The sequence below is a fragment of the Rousettus aegyptiacus genome, unplaced genomic scaffold, assembly GCF_014176215.1.
Source record: "Rousettus aegyptiacus isolate mRouAeg1 unplaced genomic scaffold, mRouAeg1.p scaffold_m13_p_13, whole genome shotgun sequence".
Lineage (NCBI taxonomy): Eukaryota > Metazoa > Chordata > Mammalia > Chiroptera > Pteropodidae > Rousettus > Rousettus aegyptiacus.
Genome location: NW_023416288.1, coordinates 50,385,303 through 50,404,267, shown reverse-complemented (window position 1 = coordinate 50,404,267; position 18,965 = coordinate 50,385,303). Strand labels below are relative to the sequence as shown.

General features: G+C 46.1%; 2 protein-coding genes and 1 pseudogene across 11 annotated transcripts in view; 1 reads left to right on the top strand and 2 right to left on the bottom strand.

Moving 5' to 3' along the window:
• CUL1 (cullin 1) overlaps positions 1–3,867 on the top strand; it is an 87,268-nt gene extending 83,401 nt beyond the window's left edge. The window contains exon 24 of the mRNA XM_016125885.2: positions 428–3,867. The gene's annotated coding sequence lies outside the window, so the exon portion shown is untranslated. The remainder of the gene's footprint in view (positions 1–427) is intronic.
• EZH2 (enhancer of zeste 2 polycomb repressive complex 2 subunit) overlaps positions 222–18,965 on the bottom strand; it is a 56,785-nt gene continuing 38,041 nt past the window's right edge. For 5 of the 10 annotated variants that reach the window (XM_036230745.1, XM_036230747.1, XM_036230744.1 and 2 more), the window contains 15 exons: positions 18,327–18,467; positions 17,301–17,403; positions 16,627–16,805; positions 9,809–9,900; positions 8,034–8,274; positions 7,269–7,438; positions 6,770–6,864; positions 5,851–5,891; positions 5,308–5,433; positions 4,622–4,800; positions 3,021–3,116; positions 2,371–2,452; positions 1,709–1,789; positions 1,463–1,547; positions 222–544 (listed from right to left, as the gene is read on the bottom strand). In XM_036230745.1, coding sequence (XP_036086638.1) covers positions 484–544; positions 1,463–1,547; positions 1,709–1,789; positions 2,371–2,452; positions 3,021–3,116; positions 4,622–4,800; positions 5,308–5,433; positions 5,851–5,891; positions 6,770–6,864; positions 7,269–7,438; positions 8,034–8,274; positions 9,809–9,900; positions 16,627–16,805; positions 17,301–17,403; positions 18,327–18,467 — 1,772 coding nt within the window. In that variant the 3' untranslated portion in view covers positions 222–483. The remainder of the gene's footprint in view (positions 545–1,462; positions 1,548–1,708; positions 1,790–2,370; positions 2,453–3,020; positions 3,117–4,621; positions 4,801–5,307; positions 5,434–5,850; positions 5,892–6,769; positions 6,865–7,268; positions 7,439–8,033; positions 8,275–9,808; positions 9,901–16,626; positions 16,806–17,300; positions 17,404–18,326; positions 18,468–18,965) is intronic. The other 5 variants (XM_016125872.2, XM_016125873.2, XM_016125874.2 and 2 more) reach the window with 3 other exon arrangements.
• LOC118610814 lies at positions 8,662–8,779 on the bottom strand (annotated as a pseudogene).

Genomic DNA, 18,965 nt, shown 5'->3' with positions numbered 1-18,965 from the left:
GTCGTTTGGTGCGCGGAGACCGAAGTGCAGAGGTTAAGTGGCCTGTACATAAGTCTCCAGGCCTCTCAGCTAACTCTGCTTTCAGGATGCAAACAATGTTCATTATATGTGAATGCTATACAGCAATACGCTCACTTATGTATGTTAGATATTTATAATAATAAGCAGTACTGTTTAAAATGAGTCTGCTTACCTCTATGATAGATGACTCAACAGCAAGGACAAGTTCAAGTATTCTTTATTCAAAGTTGAAAAATGTACCATACTGCATTATTGCAAAAATCCAATGGTACAAAACACTTTGCAGCTGGTGAGAAAAGGCAATAAAAAGTTGATTTTTTAACTCATTACTATAAATTATTCTTACAGTACTTTGCAAATTCAGAATTTCAAACTGCATTTTTTTTTTTCCCTAATTTGCCCACAGTACTCGAGGTTCCTGAAGCTAAGGCAGCGTTCCGGGAGGGGAGGAGGTAGCCGACGTCAAGGGATTTCCATCTCTCGCTCGATGCCCACGTACTTCAGGGCATCGGCCTGGCTGTATCTGGAAGGGCAGGAAAGAGAGGAGTGACCGCAAGCCCCCGAGGTGAGGCCAGCCCAACCACATGCTTACACTTCAGAGGGTGTTAAAACATCTGCAGAGGCCACAGTCGCAGCCATTGTCACTGGTGAAATTCCCAAGAAAGCGGCCAGGCTCTGAACTGAAGAAACCTGGACATATTCCCCAGCAACTGCCCAGGAAGGTAGGTCCACACCATGTTCTTTGGGCCTGATGCTGGGCAGGGCCCAGAGTCATTGGCCAGGAGGCCCAAGCTGCACTTCGTTCAGATGGGGTGGGGGGGGGGGGAATGCTTCAAGGGACTTAGCGGTGGCGACCTCCCACCAAAGCTGTGTGTTTAGCTCGCACCTTCAGCAGTGCCGCAGTCTGCCATTGAAACTAGCAGCACATGGGCTCTAGTTTACGGCAACTCTAGTTAAACATCCTGTGGCTATGTTTCAGAAGCTGTTTTTAACTAGATAGTTGATAGCATTTAAATGTTAAACTAGTCAGTTTATCCCACAGAGCCTGACAGTGTGAACTGCCAGCCTGGTGCCTAACTCTGTAAACAGATCCAGTGGCCCTATGGCTTTACAGAAAGGATCCAGAGGGCGACCAGGTGGGACACTGACCAACAGGTAGTAAATGCTGTCACACTTGAGAGAATGACGCTTATCAACAACATCCTAACAGCAAAGGTGGCAGCCACATCCATGTTGCTAGAAGGTGCAGGGATCACACATGGCTCTTACGAGGATTAAAGGGGTCTTCTACATTCTTTTCACGTTTTTAAAATAAGCACTGCTTCTACAACAAATTTCAGTATTAAGAAAGTAGGCCCTAACTCCCCATCTGTGGCGGAAGGCCCAGCAAAGAGCCAAAAGCCTCGCTCAGCGTTTGGGAAGAAGCCGCCCCGTTACCAACCTGTAATCAAAAAACAGCTCTTCACCAGTCTGGATGGCTCTCTTCGCAAAGATGCCTATCCTGTGATCGCCGTTGACCATCATAACTGGAAAGAGATGCACACTGGCGTCAGTGAGGCTGTGACCACAGGCCCCAGGAGGGGAAGGGACTGGTCCCCATCGGTCTGCCTGAGCTGTGTAAGGCGCTGTCACTGCGCTGAGAAGGCGCCTGTCGTCACACTGGGAACTCTGGCCCAGAGGCACCTACCTTTTGCATAGCAGTTAGGATTGACTGAATGATTTGCGAAACGAATTTTGTTACCCTTGCGGGTTGCGTCCACCACAAAATCTGAGGAGGAAAAAAGAAGCACAACGCAGTGAACACTTCCAGCTCTTCAGGTCTCAGCTCCAAAAGCAAGTGTCATGCAGCATGAGTTGAAATGAGGCAAATACTTTCTCTTATCAACTACACACAGTACAGGGCAAACCACTATAAAAAATGGAATCTGCCCAGAGTAAGTATCTTCATATTTATAAAAATTTCTTCCATCATATGGTTTTATGGGACATGTTCATTAACAAAACCCTCGTGTTTCAACAGTCACCCGGGATCCCTCTGCTCCTGAGCACACTGCCGTTAGCATCACAACCCTCCCGTGACACGGCCCGGCCCGCGTGCTTTGTCCGCCACCCTCGTCGGCACGAGCAGCTCCCTCAGTCCCACGGTCCTGTGAGAACGTCCAGGGATATCTTGGAGATGCTTCAAGTGCACCGCCCCTTCCCAAGTGACGGGCACTAGCTAGAGGAAGTAAGCCGAACTGACGTGATACCCAAGTCCTCGGGGACGCGACAGGAGAGCAGCGGCGCTGGCACCAGTGGAGGGGCCCCCAGTGCCACCTCGGAACTAAGTGCCCTTGAACTCAAACCTACCGTTATTCAAGTTGAAGAGAAAACTGCACATGTACTTGTCATACACTTTCCCTCTTCGGTCTGCCTCATCTTGAGAAATAATCTGGGAAGAAACATGTAGAAGATAGTGTTGGGTTTGGTGACACACAAGCCCAAGAGCATTCTGGACCTTCCTGAGGATACTCAACAAAGGGTCACTGGCCAGTGTCTCTTTTCTACTTGGTCTACATATGGACTTGTCAACAGTAATGATATTTTAAGCACTTCAACTCAGCAAGTGATCAACAAGTCCCTCTTACTGAATGAAAACTACTAACTAGGTAGGCTAATGGCTCTTACCTAACTCTGCAACTAAAAAGTCACAATTAATGATGCTGTTGTTTCAAGGTCCTTATTTATTAGACTGTGGATTTAGCAGGACAGACTCCTATATCCCAAAGTTCTTGTCTCCCCCTTGTCCCAGATGATAAACGCTAAATGTGACCAGGGGCAAAGCAGTCCAGTTACCAAGCATAAGTCCAAGCTAAAAAGGCATTTCATATTAATTCATTTCTAACCAAACCCCGTGATAACCCAAAACAAAGACGTTATTGCACACAGTAAGTACCCGTGAACACCTGTGGTTGGCGTACATCATTATGCTGCCCGGAACTGAGCTGCTCTCGCCTTACCTCTCCACAGTATTCCGAGATGAATTCATTCTTCTGTACGGGATCTTTGATGAAAATCCCCCAGCCTGCCACATCGGACGGCGCCAGCAGTAAATGCTAGAGGACAAAGTACAATCACATCAATCAGAGGAGAGCAAAGGTGGGCTGCCGACAAATCAGGGGACGACTCAGTGTCAGTCCGCAGGCAGCAGGAAAGCTGCCGAGGACCCTGGATTGGGGGTCAGCTCCCCTACGCTGACCAGGGGCCTGATACACTGCAGAAGTGATGCCTGGGTTTTCTGTGAACAGGACGGAGCTCGAAGGTGGGGCTGGGCTCTGCCCACGCACTGCGCCGCCAGCTGCCTCCCGCCAGGCCACGTCCTTCTGCAGCACCTCCTCCCGCTGGCACCAAACACTACCATAAGGCGATGTCACCATCCCCTCAGTCCGGCATCCTATTCTTACTCTTAGCTCCGTTCGGGAGTGGATCCCTGCCTTTTCACTGTAGTTAACTATTACGCTTTCATCCCAAATTTCCCTGTGACCTTTAAAAAGGCTCCCTGACCATTCCTCTTCTAATCTAACCTGTATTCACCTGGCATGAACTTCCCAAATACCTCCCTGACCAGAAACTAAATTAGCTAAGTAACAGTAAGCAAACGAGACCTGGCTGGTAAAGTATCTATAGTTCTATAACAGAGCAGCTGATCATAGAGCAGGTAAATCTGAGGTATCAGAGAAATGATGAGATGTTTGGGGGCCAAGGGGAATGTCATGGGAACTACCAGCATCACTGTGACATGGTGACCTAATTGGACATTACCTAGAGTGAAACCATCTAAACACCTGAACACGTCAGACAAAAAAACAGAAAAACAAAACAAAACATAAGCCACTGCCAGAGACAGGATTTCTGGGAGAAGGGGCCCACTGACAGTGATGTGAGCAGTCACGACAGGGGCCTGGGGTCCCTGCTTCTTCCAAGTCCTGTAACTTTGGGCTTCCATACTTATAAAAAGGGGGTTGAGGACAAATGAGTTAATACACAGAGCACTTAGCCCAGTGCTTTGCCAACCAAGTTAAATAAACACCAGCTATTGTTATAAAAATGATTAACAAGAAACACATCTACCCTAAAGTACTTGAACTTCCCCAGTATATGCCCTTTGCTCAGTAATAAATTCCCTGGTTTCTACAATTAAAAATCACCTGCATGCAACTCCCAGGCTGTGTTTTCAAGATTATTAAAGAAACAGGAACTAAGTCTGCAAAAAAAACTGCTGTGGGAAACTTCATCTTTGATAAGAATGGGTCTCTGTGTTCTGATAGAAACACCATTTATTTGCACTAAGACGACTAGATAAACTACATCTATTAAACTGAAAAATAAATTCAAATCACCTGTTGAACGACTAGAAAAATCTTTTTCCAAATCTGAACCGTTAATAGCCGCTGCTTAGAATTCACTGAACGATTCGCCTTATTCCAGAGTAAGGAAGGGGCTCTGCAGAAAACGTGAGCAGTCCCCCAGGAGGCCTGACCCAGACAGAAGCCCAGTGCCACCCCCTGCCCCACTGAGACTGTTCAAGAGCCTGCCGTGTGCGGCTGGGCGGCGGCGTTACCTTTTTGGAGCCCCGCTGGATGCTGCAGTTCTTGCATGAGACGTTCTTGCTGTCCCAGTGGTCCGCAGCCCCACAGGTGAGACAGAGGTCAGGGTCGCACTCTCGGACAGCCAGGTAGCACGGGCACTGCTTGGTGTTGCACTGCGCTTTGCAGCGGCATCCAGGAAAGCGGTTTTGACCTTCAGAGAGATGCTCTCCATCACCATATGTGAAAAACTTGCATAACTGTGCATGTAAGTCCTGTGCTAAGCCTCGGGTTAACTCGTGTGACCCACCCAGCCACGATGCTGCCTTGGTATCCAAGCTCCATGTGCATTTTCATTAATTAAATAATTATAGTCCCTACCCCTATGCTACAATTACTTCATTCTAAAGCCTAAACCTACTTTACTCTGGCAGTTTCTGGTGCCCAAAAAGTAGCTGTTTCTTACTCTGATTGAATTTAAACCATCCCAGAAGGCTCCTTTAATCCAGTCTGCCTCACCGGCCCACGGCACTCACGTGAGCCAGGAGGCAGACTGGACACAGGCACGGGGCTGGTTGTGGGCTCTGTGAATCCTTGCGGGGTCACCAAGGAAATGACGAGCATGGGCTGCCACGTCCTTGCTTTGATTCCAGTTACTATCTTAAATTGATGACCAAAGCCTATTGAATTGTCATGCAATTTCATCAAAGCAAATACTTACACTCTGAACTACATTGACAAAACTTTTCACAAAAATTTTGTGCTATCACACAAGGGCACGAACTGTCACAAGGCTGCCGTGGATGGTCACAGGGTTGGTAGTTGTAAACGTGGTTAGAGGAGCCGTCTGCATCAAGATAACAGCGTGCAGGTCAATCCAGAGAGGTGGGAGGTGACCGTACCCATGAACAAGAACACACCCTCCCCCGTGACCTCGGGAGCTCAGAGGTCCCTTACGGTGTGCGATTTCTCACGCACTCCCATCTACATCCCCAAGTGGCCTTGGAGCCCCATCGCCCCCATTTCGGTCCGATCCCAGGATACTGCTCCTCTAACCCGCCGGCCCACTCACTCCATCCAACCGGCCTTCACTGGACAGGCTGCTGACTGGCAGTTAACACTGACGAAGGCCATTTAAGTTGGTTCGATGTACAGAAGTCAATTGTATCAGAATATTCTAAACTCTAATCCAGTTACTATTCTAAAACCAATGACGAGTAGACATTTTTAAGTGAATAATGAAATTAAATAGAAAGATGCTAACCTTTCTTCAGCTGTATCTTTCTGCAGTGTGCAGCCCACAACCTGAAAAACACACAGAAAGTAACCTAGTCCAGTAAGCACAAGTCCGCAGCAGCTACTTAGATGGGCCGCTCGCTCTGTGCCACGACCACAGCAGTGCCTGCAATCCCAGGAACTGCGGAAGGGGTCCCTCACTGCCCCGCTCTGTGCCCAGAAGGCGGCCTTCAGGGAGCAGGGGTGTCTGCCTAGTCATCTTGATACCGTGTCTAATTTCAGGCATCTTTAATCATTCAACCAAAAACTTCAGGAAAAAAACCTAAATTCCGTGGGGAAAAACCAAGTTCTTTCGATTCTGAATTAAGTGGACCCTACATTAGAGAACTGTACCATGAGTGTGTGTACGAGTCCTGAAGCACGGGCTAAGTGCTCCCTCTTCCCTAAAATCCCTGGGGGGAGGCGCATTGCAGCTGATGGTCCGGTCAGCCTGCGTGGTCGCCACGCCTCACTCATCACCAGCCTTTGTGACGGGCGGTGTTCACACAGCCTCAGAGGGCCTACCAAGAATATCTGGATGCGAGGCCACGCACCCAGCAAATTCCGCCTCCCAGAATAAAAACCGGCTCGCTGCCCAGAGCACCCTTCCCCGATTCAGGAAAACACCCTACGGCAAATGCTAAGTGACTGCTCGTGCAGCCTTTGCTGCAGAGGCTACTCTCTGTCTGAACCAAGCACAGCACAGCAGCCAGAATTTCAATGACTTGACGCTAAATCTACTGAAAGCTGTTGTATTCTTACAGAAGAATACCAGCAATTTTCAGTAGAAACAAGACTCTACGGGTCTATTTTTTAAGCCGGTCCAAGTGTCTTTAACAAAGCAGAGAAGCGCCCACCCGCCCGCAGCACCATGGCGGCGTCCCCGAGTGGCTGCAGGATGGACTCACCGGTGTTTCCTCTTCTTCTTCCTTGGAGGAGTATCGACGTCCTCGGCAGGAGCCGGAGCTATGATGCTGGATTCTTTGACCCGAAACTCATACACCTGGCAAGGGGCACAGTCACGGAACCATGAGGGCCATCCAGCTAAGCAAACTAACCTTACACTGATTCAGAGACGCCTGTCTCTCTGATGCTGCTGCTAACGTGCCGGGGCCACAGAAGAAAGCGAAACGCGCTGTGTCCGCCTCACGCAGGGCGAGCGGCTGTGGCTACAACTGATCAGGTCTCGGCCGAGCCCGAATCTTTACTGGCTTTTTAAATCCACTGGCATCTGAAGCCAGAAGGGTGATTTTCTTTGGGACCCCCCTCCCCCCCCAGAAAATAATTTACTCCCTCCCAGAAGAGGAACAGGAGCTCAATGATAACCGAGGCTGCTGCTCCTGTTGGGACGATGACTACGTGTGTTCTGTCTGAAACTCTTTAACCAGTCTTATCAAATGTGCTCACCTGTCTGCATGTTTTGGTCCCAATTAACCTGGCGATGGCACAGAAGTTGTCGTAGTAGGTGCCGATGAGGACACGGAACATGGAGGCCTCGGCCCCACTCCACTCCACGTTCTCAGGGGGCTCGCTGTTTGGCTTCATCTTTATTGGTGTCTGACACCGAGAGTTGGCTTCTACAAAACCAAAGCGAAGCACTGGTCAGGAGATGACGGCCAGACAGGAAGATGTTAAGATCTCCGGAAGTGAACCACCCGACGATGAGCCAAGGCTCCAGGCAGTGCCGGCGCCCCCCCCCCCCCCCCCCGAACCCTGCAGGAGGCTGGGCTCCCTGCAACGAACGCCTCCACGACGGGGCCATGGGGTTGGACTGCCCAACCACGGTCTAGTCACGGGGCTGAAAGGACAGCTCAGACCCAGTCGGGAGCACTGCCTGGCGGTTCTGACCCTCTCTGCTGCCCCGGACCGCCCGCCGACATCAAGGGCCCTGCACTGAACCATCAGAAAGAAGTTCATCGCGCTGCCTGAGAAAGATTGGAGGGGAACCGCCAACCCCCGACAACCCAAACGGCAAACGTCACGGGCCGGGTCTGCGTTGGGGCAGGACAGCAGCACGCACTCAGCCACGCGTCCGTCCCCGAGGGTCCTCGGCTCTTGGATTTCTCGTGATACTGAAAACTGACCGAGAGAACCATCCACTCCAGCACACGCCCTCAACCCACACGGCGCCTCTCAGAGCGACAGGGGAGCCCGGGGAGCTGACCGTCTCACCGGAGGAGCTGGAGGTTTCGTCTTTTTTCTCCTCCTCCTCTTTGTCGTTGTTCTCGCCCCCGGTCTCGGTCCCGGCTTCCCGGTCGCTGTCCGTGTCCTTGGCCTCCAGCACGCTGACGGTGGGCGTGCTGGGCCTGCTGCTGCTGTTGGGCAGCCGGCCCCTGCGGCGGCCCCCCGGGCGCTTCGGCGGCGTCTTGATCCGTTCGGCGGTGAGGGCAGCGGCGAACTCCTTAGCCCCCTCCTGCAGGGTGAAGGACGCAGGCGTCAAGGGGACGCTCCGCGGCGCGGGCAGGCGGGGGGGGGGGGTGCTGCATGAGGCGCGTCAGTCACGGAGTCATCACGGCAGCCATCTTTCACAAGCAATCACGCGCGTCTCTAAATACGCTTGTTTTCTGTCTGCTTTTCATAAGTTTAGAAATTTCAAAAAGACAAACGTGGCTTCTGATATCGCTAGTAGTATGAGATCAGGCAAGACAGCTAGCTCTACTCGTGAAATATATTAACTGATTATAATAAGTTAAAATTATACTTTTTTTTTTTTTTTTTTTTTTAGGCGAGGCAACCCTTGATTGACCTCACAGATTGCAAGGACCTTGTCAGCCTACAATCCCTTATTTTTTATTTTTTACGCCTACGGCACCTGGTCTTCCTAGGTGGTCTCCCATCCACGTACTAACCAGGCCCGACCCTGCTTAGCTTCCGAGATCAGACGGGGTCGGCTTGTTCAGGGTGGTGTGGCCGTAGACAACATACAGTATCTTTAAAGGTGAATTTTTATGAGAAGAATCATAAACTTAATGTGCAGCTAGAGTCAGGCTTTCCTATTTCAGGGTTTCTTAAAGTGATCATAATCTTATTTGTAGTACACAAACCACGTAAACATGCTTGACTTTGTCACTTCCTGCCCGTTAAAACATCCAGGTTTCCCCCGTGAGGGACACAAAACGAGCCTGAGGAACAAGGCTGTGAGGGTCACATTCTGTATTCCAAAGTACCGAAATGCAACAGTCAGCCTCAGAAAGTATAAAACAATGGTGAAAGCATGGATTACAGAGACCAGAGAAACATTTGAGATGAGCCGAATAAAAATCTGCCTTGTAAAGAATAGTATAAAATAGTGGTCAAGAATTCCAATAGAAGGGAAAAGTTTGAGAGCAGCCAACAGTTTTATACTTTATTCTACAAAAACCAAATTGCTTAAAAATAGGATACCTTCTGCAGGTGCCATTCAATGAATCTTCTGTCCAAAATCCAACAGGCATTATATACCCACTTAGTTCCTAGGTAGGAGTGGCTTGGTTCAAAGAGGGGAAATGGTAAAAATAAGATAGTACCCGTAAAAAAACAACTTTTCTACCTCCTATTTTCCTAAGCCTTTACCTATTCTCCATCATTAAAAAGCAAAAACCTGTGGGGCGCCTCTAACACAGCTCGAACTGCAGTGGGGCTAATCGGAATGGCTACGGGCTCGCGACGGCCCCGGGCTGTGCGGGTGAGCACCGCGTCCGGGTCGCCTCGACTCTGGAAGGCGCAGCAGTGCTGGATCCTAAAGACCCTGAAACGCTGCTGCGATTAACACAGATAAACGATTCATAAAGATCAGCGAGGGACTAGCGTGTGCGGTGTGGAGCTACGGAAGTGACAGCGGTGAGAACCTCCGTCTACTCTGGCCAGTAAAAGTACGGGAACGACAACGGTACACTGACTTGAGACACCTCACCAAGGTCGGGATTAAGACTCGAGTGCCCACCGGACCTTAGGGCGCCCACGCTTACCAGGTGCTGGTAACACTGCGGTCCACAGGGCTTGTTGTCCAGAGCGGTCTCCGTGTTCTTCCGCTTGTAAGTGTTGGGTGTTGCGTGAAAAGCTGCATAAATAAAGGTACAATATTTACGTTTTCACTCCCCGAGTTTCAGTGGAAAAAGTCCACTGGTATATTACACGCTAACATATGGGTCACATCACACAACTTTCCTCGGCTCTCCACCCCTGACCAACCCCTGACCAGGAGCAAACAACATTCTGGAATGATTACTTTTCTCCTTGCAAGTGTAACTGACACACCAACTCTACATTCTGATGATAAACATTTCTTTGAATCTTTAATTAATCTCCATAGAAACAACTGATACATCCACTACAATGAAATCGTATTTTCTATTTTTACCAAAAGAATTCTGACATCTCCCTATCTTGATTTCTAAAGAAAGGTCAGCAATCAGCTTCTCAAATGGGAAGAAAGGAATATCACCTGTGAAAAACTAGTTTTTAAATGTAAAAGAGGACAGCCTCAAAACCAAAATTCAGCACCTTTCCACAGGAAAACAGACAATGTGGTCAGATAAAACAGGTCTAGAAAGATAAAGCATTTGAAAGTTAAAATTCCAAAATAATGTAATAAACAGATTCACATTTCCGTCCACTGTACACTAACAAAGCGTGAGGGCCGAGGGCTGCCTCAGGCGGCCTGTGCGCACCTGCTCAGCGTGCAGATCAGGTACCAGAAACGCCCTGTTTGGAGCCAGACAAGATGCATAAAAACAAGTGACAGACTCATGAAACAAGTCATTTAAAAAACATTTGTAAAACATACTCTATTCATAAAATTTAAATGGGAAATAAAGACGGACTGATGAGGGAAAGGGATGAGGGAGAAAGATGTCTTTAAAGTAGAAATTCAAGACTCACATTCTGTTGTAAGCATATGAGCTAGGTGCTCCCAGAACAATAACCTGATACCGTGTGACCAACTTAGCACTGGACGACGTTTTGAACAGGCACAGACCCCTAAAATCCAAAGACTGAGCCTACAGGTCACGGCACATAGGCAGCAAGGCATTACGTCAATCCAAAAAATGAGACTGCCATTAGCCAGAGTGAGTGCACACACCGAGCAGCACATTCTTGGTAAAATCTGTTTTCAGGTCAGATGTCTCCTCCAGCACAGCTATACTTATAGACTGATACGCCTGCCCTGACTCAGTGAAGACACATCTGTAGACTCACGCATACACACACTCACGTAGGACGGCAGCCGCTGCTGGTCCCGAGTCAGAACAAGGAACAGTGAGCGCGCTGTGAGCCGCGGCGGTACAGTCTCCCAGACAAGAACAAGCTCAGGCTATAAAGGAACGACTAACACATTTATAACCGAAAGTACCTGAACGAAACAAAAAGTACCACTCAATTTCACACAGCATTCAACTAAAGAGAACTGTTCTCATGACTAGATTTCCTCAGCGGAACTTCAAAACTAGTGTATAAAGAATTCCCTATTCCATAAATGTCTTGACTAGATTTCAGAATACTCAAATTGGCATCTTAGGAACAAGATTATATAAAATTCCCTGATCAGGAAAATATTTAGAAAGAAAATTCAAGCAAAATACTGTTAAATTTTACAAAAAGGAGGAAACAGGTATTGAGGGCTTTTCTTAAATGCCAAAAGCAACCTATAAAATGTTGATGGAAACAATCTAAAGGTTTTCAAGCAAAGGTAAAAAGAAAAAACATACAATTAATTCTAGCTTTTCTCTATACCTGTACTTAAGATTAAATGGGCACCACTAACAGTGGCTAAAACATACTGAATAGCCCCTCAGAATCTTATGATGATGCTTCACCAAAGAAGTGACGCCTCAAACACAACTCGGGAATCCAAGGACTAGGGCTGGAAGAAACATCAGCAATCACTCATTTCCAGGGGGATTTTACAGATTAGGAAACGAGTCAAGGTGCTAAGTCATGTGGCCTCCTGGCGGCGGCGGGGCCGGCCCTCGCCCGGCACTCTGGCCACGGGGAGGCGGGAATGGCCTGGCACCTCCAGCCAGCCTGCGACCACCGCTGGTGGCACAGGCTTTCCAGATACTTCAGCCTGTCATGTGGCAACAAATAAATGATCATAGATCAGTACAAAGTGTCCAATTCGTACATTTTCTGCTCAAAGTACAGATAGTCTGCTCTAGCATTAAGAATAAATTCTTACTAAATATACTTATAGTTGCTAGAATCCTGGAAATTCTTTTGTGTATATCCCAGATATCAGACTTCAACAGCGTTGACACTCAGGCTGGGAGGGCAGCAGCTAACAGTGGCTCCTAGGCTGGAAGCACACACTGAGAAGCTGCAGGCGTTAATTATCTCATTTCGCCCTCACAAAACCCCTGCCACATATTAGGGTCCTCACCCCATTTTAAAGATGAGGGAAACTGAGGTTTAGGGACTTTAAGTCACTGTTACATGGCAAATAAAACCTCAAGTATGAATGTCTGAACTGAAATACTAAAAAAAGGTCAACCACCTATTATAAACTTCAGAATACCTTCTTTTAAATTCTTACCATTTAAAATGTTAAAATCTCCCAGTCACCACTAATATACATTCCAAAAAACACACACAGATTTTCACATAACATCAAAAAGGATAAATTGAGAGAACTGGGTTTCATACTTAAAATGAATTCCCCTATAAGCCATTCAAGGTAACAGAAAGCGTATCAAAATACTCATCCCAACAAAATTTCTGCGTTGGTCCCATTTACTAGCATAAAGACCACCCGGTGCAGCTTCCCAAGCTCACTTTCTCATGCTTCTTCCCTCCTCACCTCCTTCTCTATCGGAAATGTACTACCGAAGGCAGACGGACCCGACGGCCCGTTTCAGGCAGCGGCTTTTATAAAGAAGTTCAGTCGGTTTCCAATTTACAAAAGGAATTGTGGTCTAAAAGTTATTTGGAATATGAAGTGGGATCAGTTCCTCGACCAAAGCCATTTATCCTTCCAGGTTCATTGACACCTTCAAGTCCCCTTAACAGAAAAGGCCCCTGGGTCAGACACCAAGCTCTTCTGGCCCAGGTCAACCTCCGGTCCCCTGCGATCGAAGCCTCTTCCTTAGAAATGATAAATACCCCAACACCCGACTCAGGAGTAGGGCCTAAGAGCTAGGAGGCTGCCAGCACAAAAGAGTAAAATTAGTTGACATCCAAAAAGGCACTTTAGCCTGAAGTTAAAAAAAAAAAATTCTCCCTTAAATAATGAGTTAAAAATAGAAAATATCAAAAAGTTGAAAAAGTACTCTAGATAATTCATTGTGTTAAATATATATCCAAAAAAAAAAAAAGAATGAAAACAAATATCAGACTAAAACAGAAAAGCAGTAACACTAATATAGTAGCTGTTCTGAAGGAAAAGTACACAAAAGAGATTTATAAAATAAAATATATAAACCATAGGAAAAAAGGGAGAATGAAATACATAAACAGGAAAAGAATAATCACTGAAGTAAAAGAATTAGAACATGTAGATCGACTTTATACAAATAAATTTCAAAACCTGGGTGAAATGGTTAATTTTCCAAAACTGATTCAGAAGTGACAGAATGACAGAATTTATCCACTGGCACCATTATTACTTAACACTGTACTGCAAATACAAGCCAACAGTTAGGCAAAAGAAAGTTAGAAAAAAGACAAAAATATCAATAACTGCAAAGAGTTTAGTTACACAGCTGGAAAACTCAAAAAGAACCTACTGAGAAACTATTACTAACAAAGACAATTCAGTAAGGTAGCAGCATATAAAATAAATACGATATAAAGGAAAAAAGCCCACTGACAGGTACACATGTAACACCTGGAAACCATCTGACCAAAGAATGTACAAGAGCTGCATGAAGAAAATCAAGTTACTAAAGGGCACGAAAGGAGACTTGATCCTGGTTCGTTAGACATAACCCTGGTTTTTGAATGTCAATTTCTGTTTAATTTATAAATTTAATAGGATTCCAATAAACATACCACCAAGACCTTTTTTTAATTAGACAAAGTGATTCTAGAATTTATATAAAAAACAATAGCCAAAAGGTCTCTGGGGAAAAAAAAAAAAAAAGCCACTCGAAGGAATAAAACACAGACCAGAAACAGCTGCGCACACCTGGAGGCGCCTGGTGGTGAGGGGGGGAATTTCCGACAACGGTCTAGAAACAGGTGGGGAGGGGGGCTGGGTCCGAAATTCTATCAGAATAAATTCCGAATGGATCAAAGAGTTAGATGTTAAAAAGTAAAGCCTAACACGTTACAGGAAAAAAGATAGAACCCTTTACAGTCTTGGAGCAGGGAAGGTCGACTGATAAATTCAATTACACTTAAATTTTTTAAAAAATTTTACTTAAAGAATTTTTACCAAACAAAAAACTGGGAAAAAACTGCACCTTGTCTTAAAAAAATTAATTTCCTGACTATATAAAGAGCTTTCAGATTTGAAAAACAAGCCAAATGATAAAAATAATTCAGAGAAAATAAAATAGACCTCTGAAACATATAGAAAAAAATGCAAATTAAAACTATGCTAAAAACCATTTTTCATTCAATCAATAAAAATCCAAATTAGCTCTTGACCACACTGCAGCAGGGCTCTGCAGCTGGGCCGTGGGTCGGCGTATCACCGTATGGTCTTTTGGCGACGCCCAGACAGCGCAGTCGGCTTGGCTCGCACGTGTGTGAGCCAGGGGAGCACACGGGGTTGTTCGCTGCAGCGCTCGCTGCCCCGTAAAGCACAGGGGGGTAAGTCGCAGGGCCCCCGCAAGCAGACCACTACGCAGATGCCCAGACTGGAATGTCAGCTACACGGCCACATCAAAAAGCAAGAGGCCCAAGTAACGTGGCGCCTCTTCAATAGGCTGGTCGGAGAAAAGAACGCATTTGTGTTTGCCAGAACGACAGAGAGACAGAGAGACACAGAAGAGGCAGGGAGACTCCACTGGACACCAGTTTTGAAATGTGCGTCACGTGAAAGATCTGTTTAAAGAATAACAAGTTAAACCTGAGCCAGATACTATTTTAACAGTATTTATCCTCAACAACGGCTTATAAAGTACTATGTTATTCCCATTATACAGACAAGAAACAAAATGAAAGCACTAAATGCTGTATTTAGCATGTTTAGTAATTTACTTAATGGTGTATTTCACCTAAAACATACAAATTTACATATGGGGATACTTTGTCAAAGTTAGTGCAAAGCAACAAATTACCCATAGAATTTGTTAAGGCTCAATTGTGCAGAAACTGCTGGACCCACGGCCCGCAGGGCCTCCGCATGGCCGTCCTGTTGGCCAGCGCCCCCAGCTGCACTGAAGTGAACTCTTCTCCCCCACCCCGGCTTCAGTGAGATAATTACCAGGTTCGAGGTTCATCAAAATTACTCAAATCTAAACAGCACAGTAAAATAACTCATGTAATGTTTAATAGTATCCTGCTTCCTTGGTTCATCTGTACAACAAAAACGTAACAACGAATTGGATGGACCACTACTCCCTCCAAAAGAGAGCTTCCACTCATTTTTGTTATAACGCAGTTCACAATGTTCTCAATAAGAACTGTACATATTTCACAGAGAGACCATGTGGAAAGCGTATTTAAATGCAATTCAAGACAACCACTTCAAGGACTGTGTGAAGACAACGCCGCCAAGCCCAAAGATGATGTGTACTTGGCGATCATCCCACAGCTAAGGTAACAAGTGGTTGGCTCCCCGTGGGTCACCAGACCACCGAGTCCTCCACGTAAACCGGACAGGAGTGTGAATGACAGCGGCAGGGAGATGGGAAAGAGAACAGGGAAGCTGAAACCCTACTTCGAGCTTTTCTAATTTAAGGTAACTAAGCCACTTTTACACGCGCGCGCGCGCACACACGCACGCACGCCCGCCCATTTCCAGACCAAGACATACACCACACAACACATTATGAGCCGCAGCAAATAGACGACGGAGCGAAAACTCAAACTGATGCAGGTCCAGCTCCCTGGGCAGGTGGACGAACACTGAGACGTGTGACTGGGAAATGAGGGCAAAGCTCTGGGAAAGGCGTTAGGGTTCGCGTCACAGGAGCTCAGAGAGACAAAGCGAGGTGAGGACGACCGCGCTGCGCAGGTCGAAAGCCCGACGTGAGGCTGAGCATGCGAAGGAAACTCTGCTGAGGGAACTGGGGGGTATGAGCTATGGTTTCAAAATACGTTCCTCAAAAGTAGTTGGTACTTTAAAAGTTCCAGTTTCCTGGACAATTTACTAAGAAACCTCATTCCCCAGCAACGTCAGAAAAACAAAGTGACATTGTATGTGACGTACCTTCAGTTTCAGTAAGAACATCTTATGCTTTACCCATATGCAAATGAAGGTAATTTTTAAGGTAACTTAAGAGAATCAAAAAAATAAAAATGAAAAAGAACAGATTTAACGCCAGGTGGGGAACACAGAAGCATCTCCTTGGCCCGTTTCCCGTCCAGCAAAGCTGGCTCATCGACCCTGGCCGTGCTCCGGGCCGTGCTCCGGGCCGTGCTCGCGCTTCCAGGGAGCTCCACGACGGAGCCATAGCTCGGTTGGCACTTCTGGAAAACCACTGTTCTGTATCCCAAGTTCGTGGAGACACATGCAGAGGACTACAGAGCGACCCTCGAGAGACACGTTAAAAAATAACAATACTCTGATCCTAATACATATTTCAATCTTAACTCCAAGATTAAGTTCTAGCTGTAATAAACACTTTCCAAGTTGCTTTAAGACATAATTCCACAACAAAGATAGAAAATGAAAACGTACAATAATTGCACTTACGATGTAGGAAGCAGTCATATTTAAAACATCGCCTACAGAAAAGCGTATGAAATGAATGCAAGCTTTGCTCCCTCTGAACAGATTTAGCGTTTGGTCCGTCTATGTTTGGGGTACATTCAGGAGGAAGTGCACCGGGGAGCTGCTGCTCAGTGAGTTCTTTATACCTAACATTAACCAAGAAAAATGTAAGTAAAGGTGAAATTACTGTTTTAAAAATAAAGTTCCTAAATGGTTTCTGCATAAATTTTGACAGTTACCTTGCCTAAAACACAAAAGGTCTAGCCTACAATAACCTAGTGAAGAGCCATTTAAATAGTATGCATGATAAATTAAGAATCAAATCTATTGTGAAACATGTTAAACTGAAACAGTAACTGCACTAAAATTTCTACAAGCGTCCAGAGAGCTTTTCCTCCGCAGGTACTAGTGTAAATTATGCGTTTGTGTTATTCTGTCTGCGCCATGTTGTGTGGTGGCACCTGTCTACGTAATGTTGTGCGGCGGAGTACCAAGGACATGTCCATGTTGCCAAGTACTTTGCAGACACTGAGCAATGAAGCGGAATGGCTCGGTCAGCTACAGTAGCTCCGTCTCCAATAAACCAAAGTGGCGAGTACATACCACACAAGGCAAGACCGCCTCAAAAGAACAAATCTTACTTTTCCTTAAGTTCTTCAGCTGTGCCCTTATCTGGAAACATGGAGGAAATGGCTTCAAAAATTTTATCAGAAGGAAATTTCCGAGGTGGGCGGCTTTCTTTATCTAAATATGGAAATATGAAAAAAAAAAATCATCCAAGTAAACAAGTTTTCACTCTTTCATTTCCTTCACCCAACTACATATATATAACAAAGATAATTTTCTAAGAAATTATCGACTTTATGTTTCACTTACTTCTACTGTATTTTACATGTATCTGTGACACTCGAGTAGATCAAACCAAAAATTCAAAATCAAATGTAGAAAGTTTCAAGCAGACTGGGAATCAGAAAACAGATTCTAAAATCCTGGCTCTGCTACTGACTGGCTTTGTGACCTTGGCTGGTCACTGACCCACTTGGGGCTGTTTGTTCATCTGTAAGAGGAAAGAGCTGAACTAGATCATCACTCGTGCCTGTTATAAAAGTTCTAGGTTTGGGGAATTGCCATTTACCCCCAAATTCTTCTAAGTTGTCTTAATAATGAGCTTTGCCGAATCTCCACCAACTCGCAGCTCTGCCTTGGGACCCTCTAGTCCCGGGTAGGCGCTAACCAGTGTAGGGGCGAAAATCACAGGCTCTGGCTCAGTCTGAGCGGCCCACCGCTGCGGCATTCTAATCTGAACTAAGCTACTTCACCTCACTAAAGCCCTCTTGACTATAAAATGGTTCTGATAATCACATTTACCTGTGGAGCACTGTGAGGATTAAGCGGGCTGGTACATACAAAGTGATTAGCACACTATACAGTCAATGATCAGTGCTATATGATGATTGTGGTGACTGCCCAGGGAAACCCGAAGAACAGCCAAGGAAACAAAGATGCTGAAGTGCGAGATGAAATGTTAAGCGTAATATTCTAATTTTGATCGTGCTACTATTGATGTGATTTTCAACAAAGGGAAAAAGAAAAAGAAGGAACTGAGATCTACTTGCACTCTTTTGTCTTTGAAAAGTGCCGGAATGGCTACACGCAGACAGACGTACCTTCTCGGTTCTCCTCCGGACCCTTCTGCTTTTCTTCTCTTTCATCGGGATCATCTCCATCATCATCATCGTCATCATCATTGTACTGACCAAGAGCATTCACCAGCTCCACAAAAATTTCATCATTTATAAATCCACATTCTAAAATTCACCAAGTCAAACAAGAGAAACATGCGGAGGAAAGCGGTAATGACAAACGTATAGGTATGCCTTTTCTGCTTTGGAAGAAACAGCCAGAGTTCTTCAATAGCGCTATAACATCATTAAAATCATTAAAATGGGGTCGGGGGGGTCCTTTCCAGGGCTGGCCTAAGGCACAGTTGGGAACAGAATTTATCTTCAACCCTTTCATCTTCTCTTTAATCACTCCTCCCCCGAGTTCCCAGTGCCTTCTACTATAACCTGCTCTTCTAGAATCTAAGAGTGGCCCTGGCATCCTCGAAAACAGTGTGTCTGAAAGATTCCAGCTATGATGAGAACAAATGCTGTTACAGTGTAACCCTTCTGCCAGACACTTCGACAAGGTCTCCAGGACACCGAACGCCAAAGCTGTGACTCTAAAGCTAGACTTCCAGGTACTGCAGTGGCCTGGTGGGGAAGGTATTTTTGAGCGCAGGGCCTTCTGGAGCTCATGTCACA